The sequence below is a fragment of the Chiloscyllium punctatum genome, chromosome 7, assembly GCF_047496795.1.
Source record: "Chiloscyllium punctatum isolate Juve2018m chromosome 7, sChiPun1.3, whole genome shotgun sequence".
Lineage (NCBI taxonomy): Eukaryota > Metazoa > Chordata > Chondrichthyes > Orectolobiformes > Hemiscylliidae > Chiloscyllium > Chiloscyllium punctatum.
Window position 1 is genome coordinate 133,612,211 of NC_092745.1, and position 13,836 is coordinate 133,626,046.

General features: G+C 45.1%; 1 protein-coding gene across 1 annotated transcript in view; it reads right to left on the minus strand.

Moving 5' to 3' along the window:
- erich3 (glutamate-rich 3) overlaps positions 1 to 13,836 on the minus strand; it is a 116,980-nt gene that overhangs the window by 17,414 nt on the left and 85,730 nt on the right. Inside the window, exon 14 of the mRNA XM_072574893.1 lies at positions 8,835 to 9,014. Within this exon, the coding sequence (XP_072430994.1) occupies positions 8,835 to 9,014 (180 nt within the window). The remainder of the gene's footprint in view (positions 1 to 8,834; positions 9,015 to 13,836) is intronic.

Consider the following 13,836-nt stretch of genomic DNA (forward strand, 5'->3'; position numbering starts at 1 on the left):
AGATACTGCCTTGGAAAAAGCCTTTATATTCAATTTTTTAAAAAGTCCTTGTACAGTGAAAGGGGAGTGGCCAGTTCTCCCAGCTCAGCTTCTCTCTGGTTTGGTCTGAAAGCAGTCAAGCAGTGTTTGAGGCTGCTGATCCCAAGAAACAGCTACATGAACAGGGTGTTCCATGCTAGCATCTCTCTCTCTCTCTCTCTCTCTCCCCCTCCTGTAAGACCCTGGGTTTGACTTTACCTTTTGTGCCAAGGGATGTTTATTGGGATTGTTGCAAGTATTTACATCAGCAGCATTAAATTGGCATAATCAGTTGGGTTCTCAGATAGGTTAAGTTATTCAGCATTCTGTTCTCTTTTGTTTTTGTTTCATTCGGTAATCTTGTAAATAAATTGTTTTGTTTAAAATTAAGTGGTTTGACCAACTGCGTCCCTCCTGGAATATCTGTGTTACACCTGCTTAAAACAACGAGCAAAGTTAGGGGCCAGGCTACTTTTTTTAAAGATGGAAACAGTATGGAGACAGGCCATTCGGCCCAACAAGTCCACACTGACCCTCCGAAGAGTAACCCAACAAGATCCATTTCCCTACCTTATATTTACCCCTGAATAATGCACCTAACGCTATGTCTGATTTAGCATAGCCAATTCACCTGACCTGCACATCTTTGAATTGTGGGTGGAAACCCACACAGACACAGGGAAAATGTGCAAACTCCACACTGACAGTTGCCAGAGGCAGGAATCAAACCCAGGTCCCTGGTGTTGTGAGGCAGCAGTGCTAACATCTGAGCCACCCTGCCTCCTCCAGCCTGGTCCACAACACCAAAAATACTCACATTTCTCTGCAGTAAAATACAGCAGCCCCTTGTCTGCCCAGTCTCCCAACTTGTCTGTGTCCTTCTGAAGGTCATAGTGCATTCCAGTTTCATATCATTTGTAAACTTTGTAAGTGCTCCCTCTATACACAGATCTGGATTGTTAATACACATCAGGAAAAGCAAATGTCCCAACACCAACTCCTGGGGACCTCCAGCATGACCCTTTCCCATTGCTATCACTCGGTGTCCTGTCACTCTGCCAACTCTATATTCGTGTTGACATTCACTTGAGCTATCATTTTCCTTCACAGTCTGTTGTGTGGCATTATATCAAACACCTTTACAGGGGAGACGATGGCCTATGGTATTATTGCTGGAGTATTAATCCAGAGACCCAGAAAACGTTCTGGGGACCTAGCTTCAAATCCTACCAAGGCAGGTGGTAGAATTTGAATTCAATAAATATCTACAATTAGGAATCTAACGGTGACCGTGAAACCATTGTCGATTGTTGGAAAATCCCATCTGAGTCACTAATGCTCTTTAGGGAAGGAATCTGCCATCCTGACCTGGTCTGGCCTACACATGACTCCAGACCCACAGCAATGGGATTGCCTCTTAACTGTTCTCTGGACAGTTAGGGAATAAATCATTGGCCAAACCAGCAACACCCTGATCTCATGAATGAATTTTTAAAAGTCCACATACACCACATCAATAGCATTGCCCTCATCAATTCATTCTGCAACCTCTTCAATAAAAAACTCTAGCAAGTGAGGTAAACACAATTTGTCTGTATCATCAGCAAACATAGATGCATCACCCTTTACCTCTTCATGTTGATAAAGAATACCTTTTATCAAGTACAGCCACTGTGTAACAACATAATGGGGCAACCAATTTTCACACAGTAAGTTCCCATGGACTCAAAAGATTTAAAAAAATACAAAATAGACACATGGAATAAAAGGACATAGGGATTCGGTAGAGAAGTGGAGTGAGCATGTCATCTTCTGGAATGGTGGAGAAGGTAGAAAGAAAGTCCACACCGACCCTCCGAAGAGTAACCCACCCAAACCCATTCCCCTCTGACTAATGCAGCTAACACTATGGGCAATTTCCCACAGCCAATTCACCTGACCTGCACATCTTGGGACTGTGGGAGGAAACCCACGCAGACACGGGGAGAATGTGCAAACTCCACACAGACAGTCGCCTGAGGCTAGAATTGAACCTGGGACCCTGGTGCTGTGAGCCACCATGCCGCCCATTTATTGTCAGTTGAGGGAGAAAATATTTGTCGAGGAAGAGAAATTAAAAAATGTTAACTGATTTTCCCATCACTGTACATCCCATCGCCATCATTACTGAGGACAAGAAACCCTTCTTGTCTCAAATTGGTTATTCAACTCGGGAAGGGGACAGAGCAATCATGGTGAGAGAAAGGATAATGTGACTTTTTTTATTAACACTCGTGGGTGTGGGTGTCACTGGCTGGCCAAAATTTATTGCCTATGCCTAGTTGCACTTGAGAAGGTGGGGGTGAGCTGCCTTCTTGAATAATTGCAGTCCATGTGCTGTAGGTAGATCTCCTAACGAGAAACAGTGGCATACTTCCAAGTGGGAATGGGGAGTGGCTTGGAGGGGAACTTGGTGTTTCCATGCCTCTGCTGCCCTCGTCCTTCCAGATCGAGGTGTTTGCAGGTTTGGAATGAGCGTTGAGGGATTTCTGCTGTGCATCTTGTGGATAGTAGACACTGCTGCTGCTATTGGTGGATGGAGTGAAAGTTCGAGGGAGATGGTGATGTAGTGATAATGTCTCTAAGCTAGTAATCCAAGAAAGCCAGTCTGCTACTTTGGGGAAAAAGTGAGGACTGCAGGTGCTGGAGATCAGAGCTGAAAATGTGTTGCTGAAAAAGCGCAGCAGGTCAGGCAGCATCCAAGGAACAGGGGAATCGACGTTTCGGGCATCAGCCCTTCTTCAGGAATGAGGAAAGTGTGTCCAGCAGTCGAAGATAAAAGGTAGGGAGGAGGGACTTGGGGGATGGGCATTGGGAATGCGATAGGTGGAATGCAGGAGTGGGGTGGGGGCGGAGAGGTCAGGAAGAAGATTGCAGGTTAGGAAAGTGGTGCTGAGTTCGAGGGATTTGACTGAGACAAGGTGGGGGGAGGGGAAATGAGGAAACTGGAGAAATCGGAGTTCATCCCTTGTGGTTGAAGGGTTCCCAGGCGGAAGATGAGGCGCTCTTCCTCCAACCGTTGTGTTGCCATGGTCTGGCGATGGAGGAGTCCAAGGACCTGCATGTCCTTGGTGGAGTGGGAGGGGGAGTTGAAGTGTTGGGCTACGGGATGGTTGGGTTGGTTGGTGCGGGTGTCCCAGAGGTGTTCTCTGAAACGTTCCGCAAGTAGGCGGCCTGTCTCTCCAATATAGAAGAGGCCACATCGGGTGCAGCGGATGCAATAAATGATGTGTGTGGAGGTGCAGGTGAATTTGTGGCGGATATGGACGTGTCCCTTGGGGCCTTGGAGGGAAGTAAAGGGGGAGGTGTGGGCGCAAGTACCGCAAGAAATGCAAAACTTGCACCCTCCAACCACAAGGGATGAACTCAGATTTCTCCAGTTTCCTCATTTCCCCTCCCCCCACCTTGTCTCAGTCAAATCCCTCGAACTCAGCACCGCCTTCCTAACCTGCAATCTTCTTCCTGACCTCTCCGCCCCCATCCCTACTCCGGCCTATCACCCTCACCTTGACCTCCTTCCACCTATCACATTCCCAACGCCCCTCCCCCAAGTCCCCCCTCCCTACCTTTTTTCTTAGCCTGCTGGACACACTTTCCTCATTCCTGAAGAAGGGCTGATGCCCGAAACGTCCTTGTTCCTTGGATGCTGCCTGACCTGCTGCGCTTTTCCAGCAACATATTTTCTGTTACTTTGGGGACACAGGTTCAAATCCCTCGCACAGCAGGTGATGGAACTTACATTCAACTGTAAAGAAAAATCTACAATTGGAGACTAGTCTCAGTAAAGACAGCATGAAATTATAGGTTACCACGTCTGGAGCATTGTTTGCAGTTGAATAGTTTGACGAGAAGGAATGCAGTGAAAGTTCACAAGACTGATCCCTGGAATGGTGGGATTGTTTTCTAAAGGGAGATCAAGGAAACAGGGTAAAAGCAAATTACTGCAGATGCTGGAATCTGAAACGAAAAGAGAAAATGCTGGAAAATCTCAGCAGGTCTGGCAGCATCTGTAAGGAGAGAAAAGAGCTGATGTTTCGATTCTAACTGACCCTCAAAACGTCAGCTCTTTTCTCTCCTTACAGATGCTGCCAGACCTGCTGAGATTTTCCAGCATTTTCTCTTTGGGTCCAAGGAAACAGGGTCTGCATTCAATAGAATCAGGTGTGATCTCCTGGAAATCTTGCAGGAAGTATATTTCCCTCAGTTTGTGGGTGGCACAGTGGTTAGCACTGCTGCCTCACAGCGCCAGAGACCCAGGTTCAATTCCCACCTCAGGCGACTGACTGTGTGGAGTTTGCACGTTCTCCCCGTGTCTGCGTAGGTTTCCTCCAGGTGCTCCGGTTTCCTCCCACAGTCCAAAAATGTGCAGGTCAGGTGAATTGGTCATGCTAAATTGCCCGTAGTGTTAGGTGAAGGGGTAAATGTAGGGGAATGGGTCTGGGTGGGTTGCGCTTCGGCGGGTCGGTGTGGACTTGTTGGGCCGAAGGGCCTGTTTCCACACTGTAAGTAATGTAATCTAAAACCAGGGAGAAGACTCAGAATAAGGGAATTGAGATTCACCAGGTAGGTTATGAATTTTAGAAATTCTCTGCCCTGGGGGCTGTGGAAGTTCAGTCGTTGTGTATGTTTAAGACATAGATTAATAAATTTCTTAATAATGACAACAGATTCAAGGTCATCATTAGATTCTTAATTCTATATTTGCATTAAAGTCAAACTTCACCATCGACAGTAGGGTAAGGTGGGTTTTGAAACCAGAATATTACCTGGGTCTCTGGATTAATAGGCTAGCGACTAATAGGCTGGGTTGGTGTGGGAAAATGGCACTGAGTTAGAAGATCAGCCATGATCCAGTGGAATGGCACAGCGGGCTTGGCAGCTGAATCCCCAACTGCTACTCCTCATGTTCCTAATCTATCTGCTCCTCTAATGTGCTTTAGGGAAGGAAATCTGTCTTCCTTACCTGGTCTGCTCCACATGACTTGAGAACCACAAAGCAGTTGACCCTGAAATAGTTGAGCAAGCAACTCATTTATAACATAGGAACAGGCCATTCAGCCCATTATACCTGCTCCCCCATTTAATACATCCTTGACTGATCTCATCTTGACCTCAATTCCACTTTCCTGCACACTCTCCCATTAGTAATTAAACATGTTTCTGTTTCCTCCTTAAATTTCCTCCACATCCCAGCATCAGCTGTGATCTGGGCTCATGAATTCCATGATCCTTTGAGAGAAATGTCTTCACCCAGAGGATAGTGAGCCTGCCAACAGGAATTCACCGCCACAGAAAGCATTCGAGGCTAAAACGTGAATTCATGTATGATTTCAAGAAAGAGATAGATAGAGTTCTTAGGGCTAAATGAATCAAAGGAAATGGGGCAAAAGTGGGAACAGGTTATTGAGTGGGATGATCAGCCATGATCGTAATGAACGACAGAGCAGGCTTGAAGGGCCAAATGGCCTACTTCTGCTCCTGTTTTCTACGTTTCTGTTTTTCCTCATCTATCTTAAATCTGCTATCCCTTACCCTAAAATTATTTTTTTTTTAGATTAGATTACTTACAGTGTGGAAACAGGCCCTTCAGCCCAATAGGTCCACACCGCCCCACCAAAGCACAACCCACCCATACCTCTACATCTACCCCTTACCTAACACTACGGGCAATTTAGTATGGCCAATCCACCTGACCTGCACATCTTTGGACTGTGGGAGGAAACCGGAGCACCCGGAGGAAACCCACGCAGACACGGGGAGAATGTGCAAACTCCACACAGTCAGTCACCCGAGGCAGGAATTGAACCCGGGTCTCTGGCACTGTGAGGTAGCAGTGCTAACCACTGTGCCACCGTGCCTTCCTATGACCTCTCATTCTAGATTCATCCACAAGGGAAAAGACCCACTACACATCAACATTGTCAATCGCCTTGTGCATCTTATGGACAACAATTAGATCTCCTCTCATCCTTCTCGCCTGTAGAGTGTAGGTCTAAACCCTTTCAGCCTGCTCCGCCATTTTATATGATCATGGATAATCTCACTTTGGCCTCAACATCACTTCCCTGCCCACTCTCCATAACCCATCAACCCATTACTGATTCAAAATGCTTCAATCATATGAACTTTCCTCATTTTGCTGATGATTAAATATAGACTGAGTCACCCTGGAATACCTTGGCAAACCAAGTCACTAGATCTGGAACACAAGCCTTCAGTATTTTGATGGAATGTTGTCAGGGTCCATGGCCTCTGTAGTATCCAGTGTCTTCAGTTGTTTGACACCACGAAGAATGTTAGGTAGCAAAACATTTGATGCAGTTTCACCTGGCAGCCAGTATACCTCACCATTGTATTGCAAGGCTGAGAAAGCTTTTGGCCCTATTGCCAGAAATGGAATAGATTCAATCCTGATCCAAAAACTCAAAACCATTCTCCATGATGTGATGCAGGTCATCAGCAGAATGGTATTCAATTGCAACTTATAACCCCATGGCCCAAAATATTCCTCATTCAACTGATATTATCACTTCCTCAATGTTGAGATTGCTCATTCTGGAGGGACTGGGATTCCCTGTTTTTTGTGCTCTAATTTTCTCTTGGAATACCACTTGCTGGTAGGATCTCTTACGTTCCTATGGGTGGCCTGAATCCAGTCTCAATTATCAGGCTCAGGACAAGCCAGGGGCCTTGCAGAAACAGCCTCTCCCTCACTGGGACTCAATACAAATCCATTATCCCCCTGGAAAGAAAAATTCTCCCTTCCACGGGCTTAAGTGATGGACTAATCACCTTGGGGAGATCACTTCAAACTGTGGATTTGTATATACTAAACAATAACCAAGTGAACTGATTCGATTGGCTAAAGGCTATGTCCTGGTATCTCAGGATTGGAATGCCAGTGACCTTTAGAGGAAGAGACAGGAAAGTGGAAGTGAGGATTATCAATTAGCCATAATCTCACTGGAAGATGGAGCAGACTCTGCTCTCCATCTTTGGGGAGGTCAAGGTAAATTATCCACTTGGTGTATCTGGCTAAAGGTGGTTGTAAGCCTTTCCTTTTGTACTGATGTGATGGAGTCCCCTGTGATTGAAGATGGGGATATTTGTGGAGTCTCTACCTCCTGTTAGTGGTTTAGTTGTCCAGCACCATTTATGTCTGGATGTAGCAGGACTGCAGACCTGAGATGCAATCTGTTGTCTGTGCTTAGCTCTGTATGGTGCACACTGCTGCAATGATTAGTGGGGAAACATACTCCTGTGTTGTAATGTCAAAAGCCAACACCTGCCTGGCACTGATCCTGCCACACTCTCCTATACTCTATATTGAACCAAGCTTAATCCCCTCGTTGATGATACTAGTTGAATGAGAAATATTTTGGGCCATGAGGTTATAAATTGCAATTGAATACAATTCTGCTGATGACCTGCATCACATCATGGAGAGTGGTTTTGAGTTGTTGGATCCGGATTGAATCTATCCCATTTCGCATGTTGACAGTGCCATACAACATGATGCAGGGTATCCTCAGGATGAAGAAGTCTTTGTCTCCACAAGGACTATGCAGTGGTCACTCTTACCACTACTATCATGGGCAGATGAATGTAACAGGTGAGTTGGTGAGGACAGGGTATGTTTTTTGCTTAATAATTCCCTTATCAACTGCAACAATGTCCTTTAGGATGTGACCATCTCACTCAATACAGATGCTAATAAGCCAGACTTGGTGATGGGACGGTCCCCACTCTCAGTACGTTGGGTGCCCTTACCACCTTCACTCCTTCCTCCATTTGTTGTCCATAATGGAAGAATATTGGTTCGAACATATCCTTGTAATGTTTACACACCCACATACATTCAGGATTTAATTTAATTGGATGTAAGTCAGCTCCTCTTCTCTCCCTTGAAGATTTTCACTGTAGCTAAGATAATGACATAGTTGAGTTCATTCCTCATACACCGAGTTAATATGTCAAACGCTCAGTGTAGCCAACTGGTCACTGTATGGCTTCTGCTGAAGGTGCCAGGTGAGATTTAGAGAAAGTGAGGACTACAGTGGGAGATCAGAGTTAAGTGGGGTGCTGGAAAAGCACAGGTCAGGCAGTATCCTAAGATGTTACCTGACTTGCTGTTTTTCCAGCACCCCACTCTTGAAGATGAGATTTATGCCTGTCAACTTCCTAATGACCTGAGGAGATAGGACAATAGTGTGAAGATGATTAGGTCTACAGTTACACATTAGCACTCTGGAAGTTGGAGTGCTCCTTTCTCAGGTTCTGGATGCCCGTTGTGCCATAACTGAATCAGCAAAATGCTGCTGACCAGGGAGCTATGAAGTTTGAGTTCTCTCAACAAGTTGTTGAGGCAGCGTTGAATGAATCAAGTTACTCCTAGGAAACTCAGAATAGCACTGTTCATTTCCCTGTGCGTCCACTGCTGAAAAAGTCATTTGGTACATAGAAATAGCTGTAAGACTCATGGCTCCAGGGCCCTCTAGCTAATGTTTATCTTTCAATTTCACTAAAAGAAGATTGAAATATCTAATGAGTATTGCATGATCTTACTGCGTGACAACTGTTTGTCCTGAATCCTGACATGATCATAGTGACTGTATTTTCAAACTAATGAGTGTAAAGTGCTTTGGGATATCATAAGGTAGGGAAATGTTGATGTACAATTGCAAGTTTGTTCTTTTCATCATTCATCACTTTGCTGAATAATTCAGCTGTATGTAATGTGATCCTAGGCTACACAGAAGGTAAAGTGTGCAACTTACTCTCCTGCCTTTGCACGGATGCTCTCTCTGTATCATCTCCACTTGCCATCTCATCCTCCTCCTCAGTGCTGGAATCACTGGGTTCGGGCTCCGAATTACAACACCTCTCCTCTTTAATGGCATCGGCGATTTTCTCCTGAAGAGATTTGCGCTCCTCTGTAACATCGAGGGACAGAGTGGCTGGGGGAGGGAAGGCAGCCAAACATTGTTCACAAATGCAGTGGATAACCCAATCAGAATGGTGGGACCAGTGCATGGTGGTGGTGGGGGGGGGGGTGGCGGGGAGGAGGGGGCAGTGATGAAAATCGCAAATGGAATCACAAAAACAATGCAAAGGTGGAAATTAGCAATGACAGCCAAAACTTAATGTGGTTTACAAGAGTTTAAAGAAACAATGCAAATCATTCACCTGTACATCATCAAACAATGGCACACCGATCATGTCAACGGGAATTTCCAGTTATGTAGAGCACCTTTAACAGAGTAAAACATTCAAGGTGCTTACAGATGTTATCAACAAAATTTCACAGGGAACCATATATGGAGATGGAAGCACAGGTGACCAAATCTTGGTTAATGATGTAGGTCTAACAGACTATCTTAAGGAGATGAAGAGGCGCAGGACACTGACATGATACATGACAACACTGAAATGCATCAGTCCAGACTGGCCATGCATCATCCAGTGTGGGCACATGCAGCAATAACAGAGAATGGGCAGCAGATCAATGCACTGATTTCTACATATTTTCATAGTTTAGTTGAAGTTCCATAAGTTGGGAGATTAACTTCAAACAGTGAGTGAATAAAGGGTCAGTTACTTTTGCTGCAAATTAGAATGGATTCTGACAGTATAGGAGACTGTTTAGTCCACCAAGCTGCTGCTTGATCTTTGCTATCTAATTAGGACCCCATATTCTTTCCACATTTTCTTGCAATTTTATTTCTTTTCCAGTGTTTCCCAATTCTCAGTGTGAAAGTTCTGATTGAATCTGCTCCCACCGCCCTTTCAGGCAGCACCTTCCAGATCCCAACAACTCACTGTGTAAAACAATCTCCCCCCTCCCCTCCCCCTCTGGGGCTTTTCCCCAATTCCCTTCAATCTGTCTCCCTCTGCTCCCTCACCCTCCTGCCCCTGAAAACACTCTTCTCCTGATTTACTCCATCAAACTCTCTCCATGATTTTGAAAACCTCAGTTAAATCTCCCAGGACCTCCTCTGGTCGAAGGAGAAGGATCCCAGCTTCTCCAGTCTCTCCACATTCACTGAAGTTCCTCATCCGTGATCCCATTCTAATAAATCTGCTCCACACCCTCGCCTCACCTTGACATCCTTCCAAAAGGAGCTGGGCCCAGGATCAGACATAAGAATAATCCAGCTGAGGGGTTGGCAATGACTTGGAAGTTTAGAAATGACCTTTTCACTTGCGACTATTATCCACAGTTTGGCTGTGACGAACGGTGATCAGGTGAGGGAAAGACTCAGTTTGAATGTATACCTGCCTCATTCCCACTCCACCCACGCTGCTCCCAAGTCATTCTCGGGTAATGTGCCGCTTCATTTTCTCAGATTAACGTTGAAGACTCCTTTTTCAGTCAAGATCCACCATGAATTAGCATCACCAGTAGATAAGGAGACACACCATTAGATGAACTAGTTTCAGTTCTGGGCCCCGTACCTCAGGAAAGGGAGTCTGGCCTTGGGGCCTGGGGGGGGGGGGGGGGGGGGGGGTGGAAGCAGATTCACCAGAATTATCCCAGGGAGGCCAGGTTGTACAGACTAAAATTATGTTCTCTTAAATATTGAAGACTGAAGGGTGATCCAACCGTGGCGATTAAAATTTACCAAAGATTGTAACTATTTCCTGTGGTGGGAGAAAGAGTCCAAGACAATGGGCAGAACCTTCATATCTGACCCAGGTTATCAGGAAGCACTTCCTCACACAAAGGGCAGGGAAATCTTCAATTTGCTCCTGCAAAGGTCTGCAGATGTTGGGAGTCTATTGCAGCCATCAAGACTATGAGCGACATGTTCTTGTTGGGTTTGGGTATTGGAGGAAAGGAGGTTAAATGGAGGTCAGGTGCAGATTAACCATCATCTAAACCGAATGGTGTAGCAGACTGGAGGATCTGAATGGTCTCCTCCTCTTCCTATTTTTCTTAGGAAACACAGCTGTGGAGAATATCCTCAAGCTTACAGGAATAGTTTGCATCAAAAGTACTTTACCCAATCTTTTCATTGTTCAGCAGTGTTCTTTGTACGTTGTGTGTTTTTTTTAACATGAGAATTTTCTCATGTCATTCAATAATGAGAGGGCTTACATATTAAAAAGGCTGCAATTCCATTCACATCCACCCAAAGTTTACATTTATTGCTGCATCAGAAACAAATACAATCAACTTTGTTAAGACAATAAATGTATGTGATAACTATCTCTGTACCTATACAAGCACACACTGACAGATGTGCACACACAAGCACACTGCCACGCACACACCTGCACACAGTGCAGAACCCCCTTTATCCATTCCAATTAGTTTTCAATATTATCCCAGGGTCTAGTTTTGTCCAAGGATTTTTTGGTTTTTCAACTCTCCTTTATGAAACAACTGAGACAGTTTGATCTTGAGCTGGACATGTTAGCGTCACCCCAAACTCTGCAGCACTAGAATCTGGACTTTCTGCATTTGACTCATTTCATTTGTTCGCAGGATGTGAGCGTACTGGTTAAAGTTGGTATTTATTGCCTATACCTCGGTTGCCCCTTGGGAAGACAGTGGGAAAATCTTCTGGAGTTTGTACTCCAGAGGATCACTAACAACTGCAGTCCCATTAGACCAGCCTGGTTAGAGTGGCAGATTCTCTCTCCTGAGGACCACTGGGGAAGCCATGGTGCTTGTGGTCATCTTGCCAACTTTCAGGTTATCAGATTATCTCAACCTCAATTCACAGCTTGACCTGGTGGAATCTGAGCTCCCAGCCTTTGGCTCCATCACCATCGCCACATCAACCAATGGGATATCAAACAAAAACCTGCCATCTACTCAACAGATAATGGAGGTTCAGCTGTTGAATCAAATGATGGGGGACAGCATCATCATGTACACACACATTACAGGAACAAAAAACAACTCAAAACATGAGAAGTGAATCACTGATACAGGACAAACTGGATAGATGAAGGGTAAAGCAAAACACATCAAGGAGAATACAACTAACAATGGCACAGTGCACCTGGTCTGGATACAGTCTCATACTGTACAATGTCAATGTGAATTGTGGCTGTGGTTATCTGATAGAAATCTAACAGTTTGGTTGCTGCAATTTAAAAGCAAGGACTCCACAGGCCGGAGTTACAATTGCACTGCTATGTCTTTGTTACCCAGATGTTGAAAAGCTGTTACAAACCAGCCTGATATTCCTGGTTCATATTTGTTCTATTTCAAGATATAACTGTGGAATCCCAGACTATTCCGTGCTCCTGAAAACATTTATCCTTTAAATCCAAGCTTGTTGTTTTCTCTCCCCTCTCTTAACCCTCCAGAACATTGTGCTTACCATAGTTTCTCAGTTCAGCTGAGCAGCTTTGGGCTAGAGATTCATCACAATAATTTACAATTTATACACGAAACGTCATAAAAACATCCCAAACAAGAGGGACCCAGGACCATTTTCAGCAGGGCAAAGGAACATCCATTCAAATTCCTGAAAGGGAGCTCCAAGATATCGAGGAGACCTTTGAAGGAAATGTAGCAAGACAGAGCATTTCACAAGGGCAACTTCTCAAGAGAGCGGCAGCAGGAGGGACCGAGCACTGGGTTGGTGGAGGGAGATATAGGGTATGGGGAAAACAAGGTGGTGGAGAGGAAAGAGAGAGAGAGAGAGAGAGAGAGAGAGAGAGAGAGAGAGAGAGAGAAAGAGAAAGAGAGAGAAAGAGAGAGAAAGAGAGAAATAGAGAAATAGAGAAAAGAGGAGAGAGAGAGACACACACAGAGTGTGAAAGCAAATCAAAAATAAGTGGGGAAGAGTTGGGAATGTGGGAGGGAGATGGGAAGAGAGGGAAGTGGAGAGAAAGAGGGATCTGAGAGAGGAGAGGAAGTGTGTGGGATTGAGTCGATGAGGTAGAAAGGGGTAAAGAGAGAGAGAGGAGGAAGAATAGAAGACCAAGAGGCAGACAGAGGGATGGGAAAGAGAGGAGTTAGGAAAGAGGGAGAGCAAGAAGAGAAGGAGGAAGGTGAACATGAACGAGAGATAGGAGAGAGAAAAAGAGCCCCATACAGGAGAACTGGAATGGGCAGGAAGAATGATAGAGTGAACAGAGAGCTAGAGGAAAGAGGGAATGCAAACAAGGAGGGAGGGAGAGGGGGACGGAGGAGGATCACAAAGACCCAAATGTGCACCTCAAACCCGATGCAGGATGAATGGTGTTCATGTGTTTAGTGGTTTATGAGGTAGACGAAGCACATGTATAAGTCTACTTCCATAGGAAGGCTTTCTTGGAACAGGTTTCTGGCCAGTCCCACAGGCTGTAGTTTGAGAGGACACCTCTCCACATCAGGCCTGGCTGACAAGGAAGCTCTCCCACTCTTCTCTCTTAGCATTGGTATACACGGTAAGGATTTGCAGATTGATATTCAACCTGTTTGGTCAAGACAGAAATGTACCTTCCAGGGACATCAAGTCTTCGAGAAGGACTTGAACTTGGTGTTTTTAACCGAGAGGCCGGGATGGTAGCTACTGCAGCACAAGATCTCCCTTCAAACCTAGGCCCCAAATTTTACTGCATTTATCATTTAGTTGCAATTTCACAGAAGAATAAGTCATATGTTTTCCTCAAAATGTACCCTCAGTTTAGTGTCTGGAGATCCAGATTAACAGGACCTAAAATTGCAATAAGATGGCATCTACTGTGAACAAACTTGTGGGTTACTGGGGGCCTGAAGGTCAGTACATTTTAACGATGAGAATACAATGTTCAATTCTCACTACCTTCTGGTGCTGT